At 40.3% G+C, this 24,469-nt stretch overlaps 1 protein-coding gene across 16 annotated transcripts in view; it reads right to left on the bottom strand.

Moving 5' to 3' along the window:
• SYNRG (synergin gamma) overlaps positions 1–24,469 on the bottom strand; it is a 74,614-nt gene that overhangs the window by 14,180 nt on the left and 35,965 nt on the right. For 12 of the 16 annotated variants that reach the window (XM_053654823.1, XM_053654833.1, XM_053654855.1 and 9 more), the window contains 6 exons: positions 19,931–20,878; positions 9,684–10,277; positions 8,404–8,567; positions 7,320–7,373; positions 6,708–6,804; positions 4,544–4,692 (listed from right to left, as the gene is read on the bottom strand). In XM_053654823.1, the coding sequence (XP_053510798.1) occupies positions 4,544–4,692; positions 6,708–6,804; positions 7,320–7,373; positions 8,404–8,567; positions 9,684–10,277; positions 19,931–20,878 (2,006 nt within the window). The remainder of the gene's footprint in view (positions 1–4,543; positions 4,693–6,707; positions 6,805–7,319; positions 7,374–8,403; positions 8,568–9,683; positions 10,278–19,930; positions 20,879–24,469) is intronic. The other 4 variants (XM_037163589.2, XM_037163600.2, XM_037163599.2 and 1 more) reach the window with 2 other exon arrangements.

The following is a 24,469-nucleotide window of genomic DNA, read 5'->3' as shown; positions in this document are numbered from 1 at the left end:
TATTTTAACAAAAAAGAAGGAAAGAAGAAGGAAGAAAAATGAAGAAAGGCGGGGAGGAAAGGCGGGCCTGAAGGGGCCGTCAGAGTCGAGAAGGCAGACCTTTCTCATGAGCAGCTGTGCATCGTGGGAGCTCAGACGTTTGGGAGGATGTTCACGGACAAAACTGGCTGCCACCTCCTCGGGAGAGCAGCTGCCTTGAGAAATAAACGAATGACAGCAACCCAGGCCGGGATTCTCCCAGTGAGCCTTTGTCCCCAGACTGAGAAGGGCTAATCCACACTAAGCTTGGGTAATGCACTTGGTCTTCTGTGACCCCGTTTCTTCAAAGAGCTCATGGCAAACAGGGATGCTTTGCAATCACAGCCATCTTTTTCTAATGGTACCAAAGAGCTGGGCAGCCGATTTGAGGGTGTGTACCAAAATCTAGTTTTCAAAGTATTAATTACAATGAGAAATAGATTGCCACCAAAACAAAGAACCTTGAAATCTAAATGGAAAATAAAAGACTTTGAAATTACTTTGTAGTTCTGAGATATAAATAGGGGTAAAGAACTTAACTGTTTACATCAAGTTGCTGCCAGAGAGATTCCTGGTGCTTTAATGACCTTGATGCTAAGTAATAGCTCACTCTTCCCCAAAAGGCTTGTGCCCATGTCTGGTTTTACCCACCCAGCTTGTGCACTTCAAGGAGGCAACAGAGTGTAATGGTTGAAAAGGCAGAGTTCTGACTTTCACACTGAACCCAGGTCTCAGCAGTAGCTCTGTCTGTGCCTCAGTTCCTCCATCTGTAAAAGGGGTAGAATAGAAGTACCTACCCTCAAGATCTTTGTGAGTATTAACTAAATAACATCTACATAAAGAGTGAAAAATAGGGTCTAGCACATGGCAAGCACTCAGTAAAAGGTGGCTAGTGATTATGATATTCAGGCTTAACCCTGTTCATATTAGCCCCAGGTTGGGAAGGAGAAGGTGGATGAATTAGGAGAGACCCAGACACATACACACTGAGCTCAAGCTTCCTAATACTTGGTCTTACATACCTTTTTGCTATAAAAATGTGGAACGGATGGGTTTTGAGGTGAGGCCTTGGTAAGACTGAGCAGAAAGGCTCTGATGAACTACGGTGTCACTGATGCAAAGGGAGCACAAGGAACTCCACGGCAAACAACTGGTAAAACCTTCTTTATCCCACAACCGCACAGGCACCCTCGCATACCTCACTAGCCAGCCATCTTCCCTCACAGCTGGAGCTTAGAGATATTTTAAAAAACCCAGACATTCATCACCCAAACATAATCCTATTATCATTTTGGCAAACTTCCTTCCTGCCCTGCGGTAACAATTCTGTGTTATTTCAGAGTCTGTCTCCTTTAAAGAACGGTTGCATAACATCCAAGTATGAAGAGCCACACAATTTACCTGACTAATCCTCTAGATTTGGACGTTTTGGTTATTTCCAATTTTTTGCTTTTACAGAGAACAATTTGTGCATTTAACTTGCTTCTTCTTGAGAGTTTGTATTTAGAAATGTTGCCTTATGAAGTTTTCGAGTGGAATTACCGAGTCAGCCACTCTGAAGGGTGGTAGGCCCTATTCACTCCACCTTCACTGGGTACCTGTGGAGCACCTGGCACTGTGCTCAGATCGAGAACAAAACACAAATAAAATGTGGTCTTGGCCCCTGTCCTCAAGTTCACAGGCAGGGGGAAAGCATACTGCCAAACACATTTTCCACATGGTGGTACCAATTAATATTAAATAAAGTCCCTAAGAAATGGCCCACATTTTACCACTTCAACACTGTTAGGATTTGAATAAACCAAACAAAAAACTGATTATTTGCAGGTAAAAATAAAATCTTGTTTTAATTTGAGTTAACACTTACTATTAGATGTGCCTCCCTTTTCATGAATCACTTCATGTTTTTGCTGTTTTACCAGGATGTTGGTGCATTTCTCACTGATTTGCATGCTTTCTTTACAAAGCAAAGACACGAGTCCACCATCTGTATGCACTGCCACACTTTTACCTAGATTACCATTTTGTCCACACTCAGAATGACTTTCACTAATTTGTACTTGGACCTATGCCCTTTGGCCTATATTCAGAGATTTCGTAAGAAACTACTTACTGAAACTTGTTGCTTTATTTATTGAAAAGATATTTAAAGATAACATAGGTTACATTAGTTTCTTCTTTACAAGAGCCCACAACAGAAATTCCTGATATTACTGCCAGGAATAATTATGCTTCTTGTGAGCAGTGGGTTTGTTTTTATGTTATGAACACAGTCAATCATGGAAATCATCATGTCTTCTTTGTATCAATTCAGGGCAACTGTACAGCTCACTACTAGCAAATGTAAGCACTTTAAAAGCACACATTTATGTACACTTAGCTCCATTCCTGGCTTTATCTTACTCCCCTACTTTTATTTTCCCTATCCATTTATTTAAAATTTTTAATCCAGTTACAAAAATGCATACCTAGTTTGAAAAAATGGGAAGGTTCAAAAAGGATAGAGGAAAGTAAAAAGTCCCAGCAAACACTGTGTCAGCACCAGGAAGTAAGGGACACAGCTGACAAGCTAGTGGGCAAGAAGCAGGTAAACACACAGCCTCGCCAAGTGTGGTGAGTGCTGTATGGCAGGGAGGAAGTGCTGTGGACACACAGAAAGGGCATCTAACTCAGACTGAAGGGGTCTCTGGAATGACTTCTGGGGGAACGGATGCAGAGGCCAGAGGGAAAAGCAGTCTCACAGAGAAAGAGGCCTGGGCAGTCCAAGAAATGAAAAAGACCTTACATACTACTGAGCCAAGAAGGTTTAAACTTGATCCTGAAGATCCCAGAGAACCCACTGCGGGATTTTAAATGGGACTTAAATGACACAATTAGATTTGCATTTTAGAAAGAAATGCCTAATAGTGGTGTATAAAAGAAATTGATAAGAGATAAAAAATGTTAACCAGTAACTCTAGCTATGTGGTCAGAAGTGATGAAGGCCTGAATGATTTAACACATTAAAAACTGAGCTTCCATTTCTATATTTTCTAACTATTGCTAACATGTAAGAATGCTATGAATTTTTGCCAAACTCATTAAATTAAACCTCCTGAATTCAGATTTCTTGAAGTATTTTATATCACCAAAAATATAACTTGTCTCTTCAAATATTTATACTTAATTTCTTATTTTATTGGTCAGAACAGTAATTTTAAAAAATAATTACCCAAACTGTATGATTTTAGATTAGAAATTGAGAAATGGTCCCAGGGAACAAAACAGAGATTTTGGAAACGCTTTACACTCTGTAGGAACTCAAGATTACAAACCGGAAGCAACCGTGGTGAGGGTAACAACGTGGAGAGGACCCGCCGTTTAAGACGCGTCCCTGAGATGGCTGGGAACCCACCGAGCAGGCAGAGCAGTAAGAACTGCTTCCCACGGCACTGCATTCGGATGCGCACAGAGTTAAATGTAAGAAGAAAAGAAAGAAGATGGAACGGCATATTTATTCCAGCTGTGGGAAAAAGATACAGTTCGGACTATTGTGAAATAAAGGATATTACCAGAGAAAAACAGAATAGGTGTGAGTATATAAAAATAATATGGTTCTGTCCAATCAGATGTAAAAGAGCGGAGCAGAAGAGAAAAACACACTGATATCAGCTCACTAACGTGTGTGCACATGTGTGCATACAAATCTGTTACAAATATGAAGCATGTCTGGTCAGCCATATCTCACTGAATAAATATGGTCAAGTGGTCAAAAGAAACAGATGATCAGTTCACACATAAAGGAAATAAAAATAGTAAATCATCACTTGGAATGTTGGATAGCCTCTTGGGAAATGTGAGAAATGTCAAAAACACCTTGAGGGAATCACACCCTTGTTAAGGAAGAACCTGACAAAGCAGCAGCACACAGTGTGAAGAAAGGAGTAGCTGTGCGCTGCCGGTGCATGGGCGGCTCGCCCACGCGCGCTGGAAAGCCACGTCGTGAATGCGGCCGCAGCTCTGGAGGTGCACGCGTGCTCGTGTGCAGTCGCCCATTCTGACTGCTACGTCCTCTGGGAACAGCTATATCCCCAAAAGGGAAATACCGTCATTTGTTTGAAGGTATTCAGAGAACCATTCATAGCAGGAAAAACGAAAATAGTCCAAGAACCTAAAAAAGTAAAAAGCCCAAAGGAACCATAGGATGGCAAGAGGTATGTCATACAGTTTTTAAATAAGGACGCCATACACGGGCACATGAGTAACTAAAAGTACAAAGAAAGGAACTCCAACCAATGCTCTGCAAAACACGCATATATGTACGTAGGTTAAGGAGGAGGTGGTCAGGAGTGAATGTTTTCGGGGGAGCTATCCAGAAGTTAACCGGACACTATTCAACGAAGCGCACAACGGTCCGATCCTTCCTTTAACGCAACACGATGCGGCAGGCACCTCACCCTCCCGTGACTGCCGAAACAGGAACACACACTCTGCTTTAGAGCTCAGGTTTCTGAAAAGCAACCGCTGGACTGTCTGAAAGCCTTACCGTGAGTGTGGCAAGCGACATGAAGCCGATCAGGTTATTCCACACTTTATCGATGTCCTTAAGCAACTGCTGCAGCTTCTCACTGCACACCGCAGTGGCTTTGATGCCCAGCTCCACACGTTTGGTCACCCTGTACACCTCCACAACTCCTGATAGGGGGACAGAGTAGAGAGTTAGCTGGTGGAAGTGTAGAGAAAGAGACGACAGACAGGGCCGCACTGCTGCTTGTTGATACCTTAGTTGGAAAGGACTGTATCTGGACAGAGGTGGATGTGCTCTTCCTTGGGACCAACCACCTCTCAATACTTCAGTATAACTCAATGGTAGGAGCGTCAACTCTGGAGCTACACTGCCCTGTCATATACCAGCTGGTTAATCACATAACCTCTTTGTGCCTCAATTTCCTCATCTGTAATACTGGTCAATAACAGTGCCCCCACATACACAATGGATGGTTGAGGGGATTAAATGGGTTAATATTATAAAAGGCTTAGAACAGTGTTGGTCGAACAGCAGGCATTATGCAAGTATTAGCTATTTTTTTTCTCCCTGTTTAATGAGTCCATCTGTTTAAATTTGGGAAATACCATTAAACTTGATTAAAATGGGAACATTAAAAGTTTAAAAGAATCTGAATATCAATATCATCACAAAGAAATATCTCATTCTTATGAATGCCCAGTAATTTACACTCTGTGGCTTCATGTATCTCTTTTATACACCTGACAGGACTTGGAACAGTTCTTTTCCTGTGGTTTCTGATGGTAGCTGAACTCTTCAAGCAAGGACGACAGGTGGCAAGTATCCCTACACTCAAAGGACAGCCACCTGATGAACGACCCCCGACCCAGCTTGAACGGGGAAGCCCCATTCTGCAGCCTCTATGAGAGAGGACTGGAGGGCCCCAGGGGGTCTGCACAGGGGAGCAGCATCAGCCTTGTGTACAGCACTATGGCTGTTCCTCTTCCTCTCTCGGGGGCAAGGATTGCTGCCCAACCTACACCAAACGAGGGGGCTTCTAAGACAATCTCTCATGGATATAAGGAGACCCCCTGGAATGAAAGACAGGCAGCTCACTGCCGGGTAAACACCTGTTTATGCAGTAGAATCATGCCTGCTGGGGTAGGAAAGAGGAACCACAGTGAGGTGGCAGGAGCAAAGGAGAGACCATATCCCTTCGTTATCCACTCACCCAGCAAATATTTTTCAGTGACCACTTTGAGCCAGGCATTAATCCAGCTGTTGGAGACACAGCCGGGAACAAAACAGGCCAAAATCCCTCCCCTCTTAGAGATTCATTCTAATATAATCAAGAACAATAGGTAAAATACAGGGTCCAGCACAAATAACGCTCCTTTTTAATTACAAAATCTGTTATTACAACATCCTAAGCATGCAATTCTGTAGCATAACAATATCACACTCAAGCACACCATATGACATTGTAGGTGAAATGTTCAAATTAAAGCTATAAATTATTACGCCCATATTATTATACTACCAACCACCTTCAAGCAGGCGTTACTTCTGCCAGACCCTGTATATAAGATATTAAAGGTGACAGGCTAGGGAGAAAAGGACAGGAAGTGCCAGGGTGGGGGGAGGGGATACAGTTGGTAAGGGGGTTGGCAAAGAAGACCTCACTTAGAAGGTGACATTTGAGTAAAGATCTGAAAAAGAACAGGGTCCAGTGCCTGTGGCTCCGGCCCGAGCCTGAGGTGAGGAGGACAGAGACTGGGGTTCCCGGCTGGATCGGGATGTTTAATAGCTGAAGGTGGCCAGGAAGTTAAGGAACCTGTGATGTCATTATGGGGGAAAGAGGACGAATTGACAGAGCGCAGTAAGGGAAGGTGCTGACTGGAGAGCCAATGACTTCATTTTAATGTCTCGCCTAGTTCAGGCTCTGATAAACCAGTAACACAGATGTAATTATACACTGTTGCCATTATGTCATAACTAGGACTGGGAAACTTGGCCCAGAGACCTTAAGTCTCAAATAACTGTATCTGCCTATTACTTAAGTGTCTTATTTACAAACACAGGTGCTACTTAATAAAGTCATATGTAACTTGGGAGACCTAGATTAAGCTACTTCGCATAAGGGGAAACTAAAAAAGTTTCAAAGTATAGTGATTTTGAATCAGTAAAATATAAAAGAACATACCTAATAAATATTCCATGCCTTGAGCTGACTGGATAACTTCTGTGCACACAGAACTACTACTGATTCCATTTAAGGTGTCATTTGCTTTCTTAATGACCTACAAGAAATGAAATCACATCACCTGACATAATTAAGAAAAGTCATTGCAAATCAACTTACCTTAGCAGTAAACCCAAGGGAAAAGCCAGGAGGTGTGGAAAAGTATAACTAACTGATGTATGTATAGTATGTATGCTGAAACAAATCCAGAAATTTAATTTTTTAGCCTTGAAGAAAAAACCCTCCATTTCTTTGGGAGAGAAAAGACAGAGGTTCTCTGGCTTAAATAATATTTTAATTTAGGCAGAACACATGATTCCATTTTGCTATTTCTTAAACAGACTGACAGATGAGGGCACAAGCGACAAATGGGCCAGAGTCTGCTATCACAAGCGTGAAAGAAGCCTCCCTTAAGATGCACGACCTTCCACAGAGCTTTGCTTTGCCCGGGCCATTCAGGGAGGGCTCTTTTCCGTTTTGCCTCTGTCTACTCTGTCATGCTCTAAGGAGAAGGCAACATGACACAAGACAGCACTTACACAGAGGTGAACACCACAAAAGTGACATACTCACTTCTAGGGCACTCCCCAGGCATCTCTGCCATTCATAGGCATATCTCTCATTCTCCTGCAAATTTTATAAAAAGAACTGGGTTAAAAGAACAAGTTTGGAATCCTCTATTTATGTCAATTCAGAGGGCACTAGAAGACTTTCCTTTTTATTAAAATCACTCTAGTTCAAGTACAGTTTTTTTTCCTTAGGTTTATTTATTTATTTTTGGAAAGAGAGAAGGGAGAAAGAGAAGGAGAGAAACATAATGTGTGGTTGCCTTTTGTGCGCCCCCTACTGGGGACCTAGCCCACAACCCAGGCATGTGCCCTGACTGGGAGTCGAACTGGCGACCCTTTGGTTTCTAGGCCAGTGCTCAATCCACTGAGCCACACCAGCCAGGGATCAAGCACAGTTTATCTTATGAACCCACTAGTGACTATTTAAAATTACTGGTAAATGTAACTTCCAAGCACATGACTTGTGGCTCTGAGGTAAATGTTTTATATCAGCTTCTCTCTGCAAGTGTCCCTTCATGTGTTCTAGTGGTAGCATAAACTTCTGCAAAGGTGCTCATCGCATAGGTGTCTAGTATAAGGTCCCCTATCAAACCACCAGCTTTCCACAGTTATAATTCTGTGTGTGTGTGTGTGTGTGTGTGTGTGAGAGAGAGAGAGAGACACACACACACAAGAGGGGTGGGGGAGAATGATTCAGTGTTGGCTCTGCAAGGAAGACGGCACGGGACTGAAATATAGCAACCATAAACAGAAGATTCATAACATTTCCCCCTTTTCCTCCATTTCTGGTGTTTTCACATTCACTGAAATGATGAAGTCTAAGTGCTCAAAAAGAATTCCCTTAAACACATCCCTCCTTGCGAAGTCCCACAAATAATTTTGGTGTTAAGGTCACCAACTACCTTCAGTGGACGTCAAATCTGGGAAATATTTTCATCCAGGGCCAATGTCACCATTCTCTCGCTTTAATTACATGTTCTGTGCCTGGTTCCTTGTGTGTCGCATGTTAAGGCTGCAGGCGTTCTTCCTTAGGGCCTCTGCGCTCAGCTGGTCTCTGACCTGGCCCTGTGGAAAACTACCCCACTCACCTCCACCTCTCCTGTCAGATCTTTGTACTTGTCACGGATGACAGGCAGAGCGGGCTTCTCGCTCAGGGTGTTGGAACGGTCCCTGAAAGGCTGCTCCAGAGCCGGAGAAGGAGAAGAACGGCTTATTTCTTTATCGCCAAGGCTCAAACTCCTCTTGTGTGATCCTGGGACAAGGGGATGACGCAGTTAAAGGTTTTGATTACTCAGCTTAGTTCAAGTAGAGGCTCTTGCCAGCGTGGGCCTCCTCTGTAGATGTTTATGTCACGAGGCATTCAGAAACACCACCCTCATTCCTTATGTCTGGGAAGCTGAATGTCAAATGCTTTCCATTGAGCTCTCTTGCTTGGTTTCCCTGCCTTTACTTTTCTCCGCTCCTCTTCCCTGACCTATCATCATTCTTGCATAATTCTAGTAGCAAATCATTGCAGTCTGGAGGACTAGCGTGTCTTTGTAAATATCGGTGCATCAGAAGTGTGTTATCTTTCCAGTCTTAGTTATGGATTTGCATTAATCTCCGTACTCTCTCCCTCTAATGGAAATCAATGTTTCCTTCTGTCCAGGTGGGCTTAGTGCAGAAGGGGCAAACTCAAATGCCTTTGGAAAGCAGGCAAGTGAAGTGAGTGACCGAAGTCAGTCAGTCAGAGGTCAGAAGTGCTGGGGACTGTGACACTGGGGAGAGTGCACCCCAGTGATTAGAGGGGGGCACTGCTACTCAGCTCCAGCTGACGGTCAAGAGGTGGGAATGCAGGCCTCATACTGCCAGGTATTACTTTTTAAGGAAAGCTAGAAATCCAGACTGTGAAGTCTCATGATTTTTATGTATGGTAATTGCTTCACACATTAAAAAACCTTCTTTGTGGGTCAAACAGGCCAGCAGGCTGGACCCAGATCTGCGGCTACCACACTGCGGCCTCTGGATTCGAAGATACAGTCTGTAGCCAGGGAACCAGAGCAGAGCGAGCTAGCGCACAAGTGGATCTCATCCATTTCTCTGGCACTTTTAATACAGCGCACCTCTAACCAAACCAGCTACTGAACTACAGACTGTGTGCTTAGTCCAAAAAGCAGTTACCTGAGGAATACTGGTTTGACCTGAGTTCAGTCTCAGGGAAACTTTTTTTTTTTTTTTGAAATAGCTATCTGTAATAGACTGATTTCAAACACTGGGAAATCTATTTCTTGCTAAACCAGGAACCAACTTTTTATCCTAAGAAAGGACATCTAACACCTCGGCGGAAAAAAAACCACAACAGTAAAAATCTATGCTGAAAGCTACTCACCTTGAACAGAAAGGTCAAAGGTTGCCAGCTCACTTTTGATCATTTCTTCACTGGATTTCATTTTGCTTTGTGAATTGGCTACTAAGAAGTCAAATTTGCTGATTTTGGGCTTTTCACTTTGAAATTCTCCAAAGTCATCTGAACATTCTCTGGGGGTGTCGTGAGAAGTGCGGCTGGAAGCTGGGCTTGGACACGCGGCCTCTTGGCTCCACTCAGCGGCAGGCAGGTCCTGTCTTGTAAAGTCCTTATAGTCCCTGCTTTCACATTCCTTTTCCTCACCCGTCTGAGGGATCACATCTTTGAAACTGGCAAAAGCTGGGAAAGTGGTCTCTGGAAGAGCATCTTCACTTGTGAAGGCTGCGCCTTTGGACAAAGACGTCATGGTGATGTTTTCAGAGCTGCCAAACGAAGTCTCTTTCTTTTGAAGAACTGAGGCAGCGGAGGAGCATCTGCTTCCTGCTGAGAGGACAAACGGAGAGAGTTTTCTGCCCTGAGATGCATCATCCCTGTCTGACCAGTCATAGCTCGTAAGTGTGCTCACTGCAAAATTGCTACTGTAGGTTCCAAAAGCAGCATATTTTAAGTCCTCTATATCTGAAAGGGAAATAAGACCCCACAATTAGAGGCAAGCTCACGATTTAGGCAAAATGCCTTAAACTCTGCAGAAGCAAAATGTCTAGCATATTTGATTAGTTTTATGCTATGTTGGAGTTAACTAAATTTAGAGCTTGTGCTAAAATTAAAGGAGTTGAGCTGTAAAATCTGATCTTTAAAAACCCACATTAGCCTTGACTTGTCGTTTATATTTAGTTACAAAGAGTCATTTTCTTTGGATATAAAAATTACTGGAAGAAAGTTCATCTGCTAATGTATATACTATTTGGTATGAGAATAGGGTCATTTAGTAAATCATTCACTTATAAACTTTAAAATGTATTTACAGTATTCCCCAGCTAAAACATGTCTCTTTTGCCTTGACCTTGGTGAAAAATGTTCCTTTCAAACATGGACATATGAAATGTACATAACAAGCTAATTAAAAATGGACACTTGCTTAAAACTAAAATGAAAATATTGTTACCTAACTTTTAATCAATTATTAGGAGTTTCTGTCTCAAACCAGGCCAAATGGGAAGTTTTAATTAAGCAGTTACTTACCTAGTTGTTATTTTAGTCAGTATGGACACCATATTGCTGTGATGGAAAGTGAGGAAAGAAAATCAATCTAATCTATGTTACCCCCTAAAAGACAGAATCAAAAGTCTGGGTCCTGCTGGGCTCTTGTTTCTCCTTCAACTATGTATCAGTCCCTCATTTAAAAAAAAAAAAGAAAAAGAAAAAGAAATGCTGGGGCAAAAGACTCATGTCACATTCTTAATACACGTTTAAATAATTTAAGAGGTAGCATACAGCAGCAGAAAGAATGTAGGTTTTTGACCTACACAGACCTGGGTTCAACTCCTAGCCCTGCCACCTACTACTTGCGTGGCACTAGGCAAGCTACTTGACATTGTTTAGCCCTGGTTTGTTATCTGTAAGATGAAAACACCACGCACGTGGAAGGTCTGTGTTGTGTCAACTAACAATACACAACAGCTGTATTTGTAGAGCACAGTGGCCATCAGCCTCAATTTGACATTTAGTTGCCACTTTAGGGGTTAAAATGAAATTATTTCAAGGTAAAAATGATGTCGACGCATCATTTTAGTGGGCTTACTAGGGAAACTTTCTTGTCCATGTTAGAAAAGTCAAAACCAGCTGAGGCTAACCGGGTACATGACAGGCAGCAGGTGGAGCAGCGCCTTTCCAGCAGCACCGTCCATTCGGTCCGGCTAGCACACGTTTGTTTCACTTCAGTCACTGCGGTATATGAGGAAAGGAGGCTACATGCAAGGCTCCCTCTCTGACAACCACAAGCATGGTTTACAAAGCAAATGCTCAAAAGTTTTGTGATCCGGGTTTCCGAAACTAAGTCCACTGGCGAGCCCACCCAGGGTGGCTCATTCTGTCTTTCTCTGCACCCTGTAAGGGTGCAGTGCCTCCTGACACTTCCACGGCTCTTCTAACAGCCTGCCACAGATCTCTGTCTCTCTTTTTGAACCCTGTTAGGAAAAGGGTTTAAAAAGAGATCATAAAAATGGATCACATTAATCATAAAAATGGAAAGCCCCAGATATACAAAAAGGCCAACCAGTGAAAAGCTAATAACTTTCACAAAACAAGAGTATATTTTAGAATTCTGTGGTATGATAGCACCCTTCACATCTGGTTTATTAAACAGGAGGACAAAAGATTCAGGTGAGAAATGTATAATTTCGAATGAATGGAAAAAACGTCAAGCAAAACAGTCTCTGGCGGTAGTGTTTTGTTTTCCCCACTATTTTAAAGGGATCAGAAAGCACCCGGACTCAGATGAGGTGAAATTCAATCAACAGGCAGTTGCAGTTAAACACAAGACCAGTCTTCTGGGGGTATATTCAGAAGAATGTTTCACAAAACAGATATTTTTATTCTTAGACCCTGCCAGAAAGCTCTTTGGGGAAGTTATATTATGAACTGGTCTCAGGATCTCATCTACTAAAAAGTACCTATTTTTCTAGATACCAAGGTAAATGTAATGAACGGTTAAGCTCTAGTTTAAACATCACGACCAGGTTGTGATGGCAATAAAAAGACCCTCTTGCTCCATTATGCAACAAGGGAAAAACCCGCAGAAATGACTGTAGTGTAATCATGTAATAGGTATTAAAAGAAATAAGGAATTACCTCAGCTGAAAAGTATTTTTTAAAACTACTGGTCTTTAACAAATCTTATATTTTATACTTAAAAAAATAATAAAAAGTAAATATACAGAATATACTAAAATCAAGCCTCAAGGTTGATTTTTAAATTTTACTTTGCTTATTTATTGGTTACTATAGTGTAAAAAAATTTACTGAAGTATGATTCATTTGAACACACAAGGAAGTACTAAAACTGGTATTATTGGGTTGGCCAAAATCTTTGTTTACCCTGGCTGGTGTGGCTCAGTGGATTGAGTGCCAGACTGCAAAAAAAGGGTCACTGGTTTGATTCCCAGTCAGGGCACCTGCCTGGGTTACAGGCCAGGTCCCCACTTGGGGGCACATGAGAGACAACCACATACTGGTGTTTCTCTCCTTCTTTCTCCCTCCCTTCTCCTCTCTCTTAAAATAAATAAATAAAATCTTTTAAAAAAAGACTTCACTTAAAAAAAAGTTCATTTAGCTTTTTCTGTACGATGGCTCTAGTAGTGCTTAGATGTCTTTAGCTTCATTCAAAACAATTTTGTTAGATTGTATTGTGACAGCTGTCACAGTAGTGTGCATTTAAAAAACTTATCAAAATTGGTGAATTTTTGTGTAGTCATTTTAATATTGAAGCTGGAAGAAGATATGCAACATTTTCGGCATATTATGCTTTATTATTTTGAAAAAGGTAAAAATGCAGCTGAAACACAAAAAAGATTTGTGCAGTGTATGGAGGAGGTGCTGTGACTGATGTAACATTGTCAAAAGTGGTTTGCGGAGTTTCTTGTACTACTGATATTTTGGCCAAACAATTCTTTGCTGTGGGGCTGTCTGACACACTGGAAGATGTTTAGCAGAACCCTGGCCTCTACCCACTAGAAGCCAATAGCAGGATATAGCCAACATACTCAGAACATCCAAATCAATAAAGTTATTGGTGAGAATGAAAAATGTGTCTTTGGTTTTATGGAAAAAACCACACAGACTTTGTGTCCAACCTAATGCAGAGGAATGTGAAAGCATTGTATGTATCCCTCCTACACCTGAGCATTTATAAACAATATAAAAACAAAGCAGTATTCCCCAGCATGGTGAGTATTAGTAAGCCATGTTCTAAGAAAATGAGGTAAATCAGTTGACTGACGGTAGGTTAAACCAAGAAAATTCCTCATTTCCCATGTTAACTGTTATACATTTTCTAGGTAGTCAAATTATATCTATTTGTATGTATGATGGGCTTAAAAATATTAAAGATTCTGTAAGACCTACAACATAAGTGATGGAAAGCTCTATCTGGAAAAATAATATGAAATAACCCACAGTTTATTTTGTAATCACTGAAGTTGCTACAGATGAGTTTTCAGCTTGATAGCTGAATTCTGAAAATTGCAAGAGAAAAAGGAAAAAGAGAACAGAGAATGGATACAATAAAGCGAAGAGAGAATCACTGCCGTATTTCCAATTCTACTGGGAAACTTGGCGGCTGTGCTAGGTTGAACTGCAATTGCACACATAATAGGCCAAAGTGTGTGCTTTAATACATGTATTTGCTTCCAACCAGGAATGTCCTATCACAAAGGCCAAAGGAATAAACTCTACAACCTGCTTTTCATTCTGTATCTCAAATCACAACATGGATTTCTTGCTAGTAAGTAACCCTATCAGTCTGTTCCATAACCTCCATTAAAATCCCCTCTGAACTGATGTTGTACATGAAAATATGCATTTCTTGGAACAAAGAATGTGAGCTGCCACTACAGGACACAAAAGGCCATACCAATTCCCCCGGACATTTTCTAAAGCTGGGAAGCATATGCCCAGGTGACTAAGAGTTACACAGGCTTTTGAGAAAGGGGTTTGGAAAAAAAGGAAGGAGATACATGTGCCAATTCCACTATTCCCTAGTATTTTATAGAACAATAAAAATGGTCAATGGACTTAGAAAGGGTCTTTGAAAATGATTATGTATCTTTTAATTTCCAATGCCAATTTAATCTGAATTTCATTTACCAGAGCAAACCATGAACTATTTACACATTTCAGCTTCTTTCCACCCTGGCCCCATTCATATTCACATTCTCTATTAATTATAGAACCTTGTCTGACTGGGTCCTGTAAGTCTCCAACACCCTCATAGGTGATGTTGAGGAAAGCAGGAAAGTGCTGTTGTGTTATTGCTTTCCAGTGTCTTCCAGGCAGCACAGCAACCCCCATGCTTCTTTTGCTCTGACTCACACATGTCTCTGCCATGCTCTCCCTGCTATCTGTAAGCGCCTTCGGTTTTCCACGTCAGTGCTACAAATTCAATAAAGAAAAGCGGTAATCCTGTGGATATTTTAAGTCAGAGGAGGCCAGAAGGCCGAGAAATGGTGTCAGGACATACAGGGAGACTGCTCATGGTCATCATTAAAAATCTCATCAAAAAGTCCTGGCTGGTGTGGCTCAGTTGGTTGGAGCATTGGCCCATAACTGAAAGGTTGCAGGTTTGATTCCTGGTCAGGGCACAAACCTGGGCTGCGGGTTCGATTCCCAATTTGGGCGCATACAGGAGGCAACCAATTGATGTTTCTCTCACATCAATGTTTCCCTCTCACCCTTCCTCTCTGTCTAAAAGCAGTGAAAAAAATGCCATAAAGATTTAAAAATTTTTTAAACTCATCAAAAACACACAAAATGAACACAGAAAATGGCAATTACAGTTGGAGCCCTTTGCTTCTGCCCTGGCGAGGGCAGCACACAGGAGACCCTCCATGCACTTGGCCCTATTGTGCCCTCGAAGCTATTAGGCCAGCATTTTCCAAAACGACTTATCAAAAGTATTCAGCTGGTGGAAAAACAAAGCTAGAAGCAGCTCTTTAAAAATAAAATAATTTGCCTTGGCCGGTGTGGCTCAGCTGGTTGGGGCATCATCCCATAAATGGAACGTTGTGGGTTCGATTCCCAGTCAGGGCTTGGACAATCCCTGGTCCCAACGCCCAGGGGAGGCAGCCAATCAATGTTTCTCTCTTGCATTGATGTTTTTTTCTCTCCCATTGATATTTCCCTTCCTCCTTCTCCAAAAGGCAATGAAAAAATGTCCTCAGTTGAGTATTAAAAAAATTTTTTAAAATGATTCTTTCAGTTATTGTAGGATTTAGCCCAGGTTCTTTGATATTACCAGTATCTTCTACATGTTCATTTGCTACTTTTAAAAATCAGCAGGGATTTTAACGTGAACACTAGAGTGATTACAGAATATATATAATTTCTCAGGCGCTGATGTATGAAGTCAAGCACTAATGACATCTTCCTTAACTTGGTACTGGGGTAAACAAAACAGTATTTTCTTATTTGTTTAAACCTATAGCATACAGTTCTTAAAGTCTTCATTGCAAGTTTATATTATTATATTATTAAAACTTCCTCCCTAAAAGTAAATGTTACTCTGGAAATATTAATTGTTGGATTTGTGGATGTGACTGATTTACATGCAGTTACATTTAGTCATTTTCTGCAGCCTGCTCAGGTGACTGCAGAAAGTAGGTAAAACAAAACAGTCCCAGACAGACCAATCTGGCGTTAGACCGTTCCACCGACAAGGGACTGGCTTAGTCAAAGCTTCCACAAGACTGGTCTTATATTCGGTGCCAGAAAGTCCTAGATAAAGGCACCTAGTATTATCACTCCAGATGGAGCCTATGCCAAAATCTCTGGGGGCCACATCAGTAAGCAGTACACAGGGTTTTTGAAACCAAGTATTATTCAACTTTCTAAAGCACTGTGCTCTGGAATACACATTTGAAATGGCAGAACCAGCTTTTCTTAATCTAAACCCAAATATGCAACATTTTTCTTTCTCAAATGGCATATTTCAGATAGTACAAGTGATCTCAGGAATGCTACTAAAAATCCTCATCTTCAATGGTTTAATTTCTTTTCTGGCTCAAATTTTAAAAAAGAACGAAGACCTAAAGCCACATACTGTAAGAAAAAAATTTAAACTATAGAAACAACCCCCTTTTGCCAAGGTCTTTATTGGTCTTGGGTTTCTGGTCTGAATACAATAACATGCCCAAGATTTTTTGCTATTATTATACTCTAATATGGAAAATCCCCCCCCCCATAAATTTGGCCTGTTCTTGTTAATTTTTAGGGGTCTTCCTAGAATTCTTTTCTTAAAAATGGAAATGTTTCCAGTCTACTTCTTCTGAGAACTTGCTTTGCGGACTAAGAGAAGCACCACCGAGGGCGGCCGCACGCACATTTTGGAGTTGGAAAGTGCGCGTGCCCTGCCATGGGGATACCGCACCCCATTTCCACTCAGATCGAATTCAGCCCTGAAGACTTCCTGGTGCTAGCGCTGAACACTTCCCATCACAGAGACAGCAATTTAAATTCAGCTTACATTTACTGCACTCAGAAGTCCACCTTAATGCCACTTGTCATTTAAATTAAATTTACAGACATCTAATTATTAACAGATGTGTCCATCTTTCCCCAACACTCAGCTCTCAGGTCTGCCCCCTCACCTTCCCCCTCTCCTCGTAACGGAACTCCTACTAGAGACAGGTTCTGTGATCTTTAGTAACCAATAAAATCTCAGGTTCTTCACTAGCAGAAAGGAGTAAAATTTATACTAGGTAAAATAGTGTACAGTTTACACTTTGAAAATATTTGAAGTTATATTTTAATCCCGTGCCATGTTAGAAACTTTCATCAGTGGAATTATAAGGGGAAAAGCTAAAATGCACTAGTACTCCTCTCAGGAGACAGGCGTTTGCAGAGACAAAACGAAGAGGAAAAGCCTCTAACCACAGGACAGGCTATTGCTTTACACTTGATATGGACCAGGGATTTCTTTGATCTAACCCTGAAAAAGTAAGAATTACACACATCCCCACACTTTCAAAATATGCCAAAGAATTATTTATTAACATAGGACTTACAGATCACAAAAGAGTTATACAGAAAAGCTGGAAAAGAAGTCATCAGAATAAGCATGCAGATCAGTATTTGCAGTGGAATATACCAAAGCAAGTTCGAAAAGGCACATTCACACAGAATATGTCTAACTTGAAAAAAAGACATCAGAAAAGCAGGCAAAAAAAAAAAGGGTGCTGATTAAAATACAAAGATTTTCAATGTCAAAGAAGAGCTACTTTACAGGTAGTAGGTAGGTAGGTAGGTAGGTGGCTATAGAAGTCTTGCTCACCCTTTGAGTGTTACAGATGAAGGCAAGCTCTTGCTGCCTATGAAACCAAATGACCTTAATGATGGCACATGAAGATGCTTCCGTGCCAGAGAGATTAAATTTAGTGGGGGGACAAAAGCAGTCTACTTGAAATTATATGCAGCAAGGGCTCAAAGGGTTAAATGTAATAATATGCAGAGAAATCAGGCAATGTTATTAGCAATATCTACCTTCCATACAAAGAATTATAGCAAGAGTTAAAAGAGACAGTATCCCCTTCAGAGTTAAGTTAGGGTTTCCAGATAGGATTAGGTCCAGAAACAGTAGTCTACTACATTTTATTCTCTCTTCATGAGCCCACTTCTATTTTCTCCGAGAAGTAACTCTAACCCTCAAACTAAGAGAGCAAGAGACACTGTGGTCAACATGAGGATAAAGAGAAACCAAATTCCCATAGAAGTCCCTGCCATTTTCGCTCTACAGTATATTGATGCAGCAGTTTTGCTCAACAGCAGTGCAGCGCACTGCTCAGGCATCAACCCCTTTAACAACCGCTCTAAAGGGATACTGCTCCTTTCCACAGGTTTACAGATCAAAGGGAGGAAACAATCTGCTTTTAAGAATATCCTCAAACTGAAGATACTTGGCTTGAACATTACAGATTCCAAGCTGGGAATGTCCCAAACATACACAAAAGAACATGAGCACAGAAAATTTTTTAACAGGTCAATCACAACAGACTCAATCCAAAAACCAATGTCCCCTCCCCAAATAAAATAGAAAAAAAAAAAAAAAAAAAAGGAAAAGACATCCAAACCCAGATTAGACTCATCCATAAAGACATCTAGCTTGGCACTGTGAAAGAATATAGATTCATTTTCAGAAAAATAGCTTCTAATTAATAATTTTAGAGTCCAGAAGGCTAGTTTACTTGTTATGAGATTTTTAAATAAAAATCAAATATTGTTCAGAAAATGGAGCACTTTGTAACCAACTGTAGTGGCTCAAGAAGCTCATACAAAAAAAAGAGAAATAAACAGCAGCAAAATAAAATATATAGGAAACCACTTGCAGAAAAGTACAAAAAAACAGGAAGTAGCCAGTCAGGGGCACAAGAAGCTCTGCAGACAGCTGCTGCACTTGGAAATACCTCAGCAGGTAGCAACTCAAACCACAATGTCTATGGTAACTTGCTCCTGACTCAGCACCCTGTTTAAGGATACATCTAACACTGCAATAGCCAAAGGATAGATGCAATTTTGTTTTCTGCCTGCAAAAGCCGTAACACTTTACAATTTCTGCCTGAATCTGTAAACTTGGAATTGCGCTCTCTAGTTAAAAAAACAGCAACAACAAACCCTTCATATGCATAATAAATTTTCTAGACTAATACAGTAATACTGAGATATTTCTCATTATTAAAGGCCACAAAATAGGTTTATCATTTTATATATATATATATGTATATATCAAATAACAAAACAAAATAAAAACCAGGACACTTGGGCTTCTAGTTTTTATGACAAGAAGTTAAACTGGAGAATAAACTGCTACAATACAGGAAAATCCATACAGAATTTTAAGAGGGCTCCCTTGCAGTCTCCAACATTTTATGAGAAAGTGAGTAGTTACTCTATTCTACCATCTACAGACTTGTTATGGTTTAATACTTCCAACAGTAGAGTTAACACTGACAACTGTACCTGAATTCCACTAACAACTCATGTCCTCCTCTCTGCCAGACCAGGGAACACAGCACATCCACACATAAGTGCTTCCCCTCTCCTCCACTCACGGGGACGTGGCAAACTGCAGTACAACTGGCTAGACATTCTTACTTTATTGACCTAACAAGAGTTACTTTCTGTAAACCAAACAGAATAACTATATTGGCAGCTGTCAAGTATACCCAAGGGAAATAAAAAGGAGGGAAACACTGACCTCATTCACAGAAATGGAGGAACATAACTGACATTGCAAAAATCTTTATCAAAATTTCTGGCAATGTGCAGTTCATCTAGCAGTGGATTTTTATGTGCCTCTGACACCAAGTTGGTGTTAGATTTAAAAAATCAGAGTATCTTAGCTATTCAAATCTAAGTTCCATAGTATCCGTGGTATCCATATATCCAAGTATCCACAGACTGAAATTTAACACTGCGTTAAGGGGTCTGGTAACAAAGATGTTAATTATTAGAAAGTCATGAAGGTTAAGAGCCAGAGCCTTACTCATCTGTGAATTAACACCCACAGAACCATCTTTGAAATCTACGTCACCATCACCAGAGCAATCTCACCAATTCCTCACCTGCAGCAGGAGGATGCTGGCCACTAACTGTTGGTAAATCCAAAGAGCTATCAGACATGACATGTTTAAGATCTCCTCCCACATCAGCCAGTTTCATGTCAAACTGAACAGAGAGTGCATCTTCAGAGTCCTCCTTGCCAACACTACTGCCGCCAATGGAAGGGAGATCCAAGGACTTCACCGAAGCAGAGTCTTCTTTGGTGTGCCTGAAAGCAACTGCTTTCTCTCCCAGGGATTTGTCCGAGTTCATGGAAGCAAATTTACTGGAGTGGAAGTCGGCAAAATCATCATCACTTTTTCCTGAAGGAGTGTTATCTTTCAGTTCTTCAGTGCCTAGCCCAGATCCTTCCAGAGAAAGCTGTTTGAAGACATCGTATTTGGTAGATGCAGCAGCTGAGTTTTGTCCACTCTTCACTACGTTGCTTGAGCTGCTGGTTACAGCAGCAGGACTAGCTTCCTCTTTAAGGGCATCATATTTGTCTTCTGCCTTTTGCTCCGATGAAACAGAGCTATTACTGAAAGCAATAAAATCTGCAAAGTCATCCTGCTCCCCAACAGATGCTGGACTAGAATATTCCCCAAAAAGGTTGAATTCTCCAAAATCATCAGCCAAACTAGAAGATTTAGTTGCTGCCAACGCTGGCGTGGCTGCGGCAGATCCTACTGACTGTGCTTGTGTAGAAACAGATTTTGATGCACTAAATGCAGGTGAAAAAGACAAGAGTTTCTCACTGCTGCAATTAACTGATGAAAACATATCTAAATCTGCTAAGTTTAGAGGAGTTTTCACTTGGGTTTGTGGTTTCTGCTGGTTAGCTCCTGAGGGGAAGGTGGCTGGGAAAGTTTTGTCTTTTGTTGGTGGCTCTAGTGGTGATATACTGTCGGCAGTTTTAAAATCGGTGAAACCATCATCAGTCCCTGCTGCTCTGAATTCTGCAAAGTTTTCTCCTGAAAGAAAAAAACAGAGTCAAGAAAGTCAGAATGCTGAGCTGAAAATGTGATGCACAGCACAGTAAATGACAAACATACTTTTATAGACGTTTCCCTTACTGCCTTGACATCATTTAACTCCAGTTCAAACCCTACCAAATATCCCTTTACAAGCTACGTATTTGTCTCCACACTGAAGGCTAGCGATACGGAAATAAAAATCAAACTGAGAGCACCTAACAGTGTCATTTTCGTTTGCTCCCTTTGGTGTGGTGGTGAGTCTCCGGGTGCTGGATGCCTCAGTTGGCCAAAAGCACTGCTCGCAGGACTGTTCGCACTGTGGCCGCCCACCAAAGGTGCAAAACAGAATAAAAAGTCGGTGTTGAAGAGTCATATTAAAAGAGTGGCCCTTTAAAGATAAAATGTGTTACGTGGTGATCAGTCAGGAAAAACACATCACAGGTACCAATGAAATATCATGAAAAACCATGCATCTAATATTGAGGATGTACAACACTTTAACTTGGCATGTGAGCAAGCATATATATGGTTAGATACTGGTCATCTTGTTCAAGTATATGGAGGAATTCATTTAAAGGCAACTTTGATGAAAATGTTTGAAAAAGTATCTACTTATTTGTAAAGCATTCTGGCCAAGGCCACACTGTGAAGCAGCTTCTGCCCATACTCTCCAACACAGAAGGTTAAGTTCACATAAAAATCTGTGAGAACTTGGGTTTTTCTTGAAATCAGTCACCTTACCAAGTACTTATTTATTAAAATTCAAAGGGATCTCAATACACACCAACTCTATTATTTATTAAAATTTCCAAAGGATATGACTTAAACTTGAGCTTATTATACTGTGCTACTCTGAGGATGGGATTCTGACAGATTTTTTTTATTAATTTTTTTAGAGAAAACAGGTATTAAAGTGTTTCTCATAAATATTTAAATAGACTCAGTTAAGATACTGATAAAAATCTGGAGCCACAATTCTTATTAGGTTTTCTATTCTTTATTATCATAGTAATGATATCACTCACAGGTATGAGGCTGGGATGCAAATGATCTTAGTTTTCCAATGCTATCTGAAGGTCTTCCATAAAATCTACTAGGTAATACCAGGTAATGAAAACCAGAGATAAACCAAATATAAATATAGCTATACTAATATCACTCATTCAAAAATATGAGTGTATTTCTAAAGAGTAAAATAAAAGCTTTAATGTCCTCATCCATTTTTAAAATTCTATTTATCCCTAAAAATGAGATATAGAAGTATATGAATTATAAAAATATATTTAAAACCCAAATCCAATTTTTTAAATTATCATTGAAACATTACAGGCTTTAATGTATCGTGCATGTAAAGTGATATACGTGGATATATCAAGTGAAAAAGCACTGAAAATAATAGAAGCTGGTTTCTCTTCCTAATCTGAGAAATTTAACCAACTCACCAGCATAACTCATCAACACAGAGAAATCCATTTAATATCATGAGGAAAACTTTAGAAAGAAAGGAAAAGCTTTCAGAATTCCTTTATTTTATGTTTGTAAGATGTACCACCAATAAAACTAGTCAATTTCACAAACTGACAGGAGAAGCAGATGTAAAACTTTAAAAAAATTACCCTAGTATTTTAGGCAAATATATCACTAATATTTATATTATTTCTGTAAATGAAAAGGTAACAAGCAGCCAATTTTTGTTATAGCCAAGATTTTCAATGTGCTGCTTTGAAATATCTGTGAAATTGACAAGTTTTGCCTTATTATTTTTAAAAAGAAATCACCACAGCAAACTAAACTTACTGATGAATTGTAATGTTTTCCATTGGAAATGTAAGCTGGGTGAAAGGGTTAAAAACAAATGAAAATGGGTGGGTTTACAAGTTCAAATAAAGGGGATTTGGGGGCAAACAATTTAGTTATTTGAAGCTTGCAAATCAGCAGGTTCACTAAGCATATTACTTCATGGGTAGCTTTTCAGTTAACTTCTGAATCCTCGTAAGTTTGCCTCACTAATTGATACATTTTAGGCCCTAAAAACATTTCAAAAGATCACTTTTTGCTAAAACTTCAGTAACTCTCACTTATCTATATAAAACATTTTTCCTCATCCACCTAATTTATGGTTTAAACTGGAGGGTAGAAAAAAGGAAATATTATTAAACTGTCATTTTGTAACCTAATAAACTCTCAGCTCTAAATATAATACCATAAGATTCTTCATAAAATCTAAGACACTGAGATATTTTGTCAGGCCAATGTATTTATTTTTTAAATTTCGTATTTATTGATTTTAGAGAGACAAAGAAACACTTACTTGTTGTTCTACTTATTTATGCATTCATTGGTTGATTGTTGTATGTGCCCTGACCTAGGATCGAACCTACAACCTTGGCATATCAGGATGATGCTCCAACCAACTGAGCTACCAGCCAGGGCCAGTATATTTTTAATGCAAGTAGCACAAAGTATGTCCTCCTAAAATGAACAAATTTGGCATTTCTGCTGGGAAGGCCATAGAGTTGATGTTAAGACAGGAATGAGTGCAAGCACACAAAAATGGCAACACCGATCTGGGATTCTGTTAATAAAGTACCATAAAGCAGGAATAAGGTGCTGCTTACATTTGGGTGGCACCACTGTCTTTCCCAGGAATAACATACACATCACATGAGCATTAACAACATACTACACAAAGGACCCTGATATTAAACCATGCTCTTCCCTTCAAACTTGCCTTGGCCCGAGAGTTGATGAAAGCATTGCTAAATGACAAATTAACAAGCCAAAAGTTCCACGGGTTTATCTATGTACTCCTAGTACCTAATATAGGCGTGGAGGAAGAAATAGTTATTATATCCTAAAGGCTTGAAAGAAACACAAGGAAACATTTCTTAGAATATAAGAATGGTAAGGGACTGAGTATCTAGAACAGGTAAGTTTCCCTTTTTAGAGATATTTAAGCAGTGCACTTTCTACTTTTACTTTCACATATACTTTCCTATATGCTCCCCCTAGCCCTCCCACTCTCACCCTAATCCCCTAGGCAGAAAGGTGGGAACAAATGATTGTTGAAGGATATTCCAAATTTGAGAAGAGTACACAAAAGTAGAACATGGTACTGTTCCCAGGAAAAAATCCTCATTAGAGTATACAAATTTCATAGCATTTGCATTAAGCTTTGAAGGACATAATGTGGCGTATGGATTATCTAAACCCTACACATCAGGTTCACAGTAGTATTTAACCACAAGCTTAACTTCTAGGCTTTATAGCTACGGCTCTCACATTATCATTCTACATACCTTTCCACTTTATTTGAGCCCTTCTATCAGAGGTGTGAACCACATATGCACAGAAAACCCTTTCTCTTCACCTCATTAAATTATAACCAATTTTGAAAATCTTGAAAAGTAAAAGACTGGTTGCTGCCTTCTGTACAGTCCACAGATCACTGCACTTCCAGCAGCTGAAGTCTCGGGGGACATCAGAATAACCAGGAGTAGTCCCAGCCCTCCATCTCACGCAGGAGTCTAATGTGGCTGAGGGCTCCTGGTGAGATGGAACACTATCTTTAGAGGAAATCAAATGGCT

This window comes from Artibeus jamaicensis, unplaced genomic scaffold (assembly GCF_021234435.1).
Source record: "Artibeus jamaicensis isolate MK-2021 breed Jamaican fruit bat unplaced genomic scaffold, CSHL_Jam_final contig_1998, whole genome shotgun sequence".
NCBI classification, from domain to species: Eukaryota; Metazoa; Chordata; class Mammalia; order Chiroptera; family Phyllostomidae; genus Artibeus; species Artibeus jamaicensis.
Note: the sequence above shows the minus strand (reverse complement) of the source record. Positions and strands in the feature narration are given on the sequence as shown.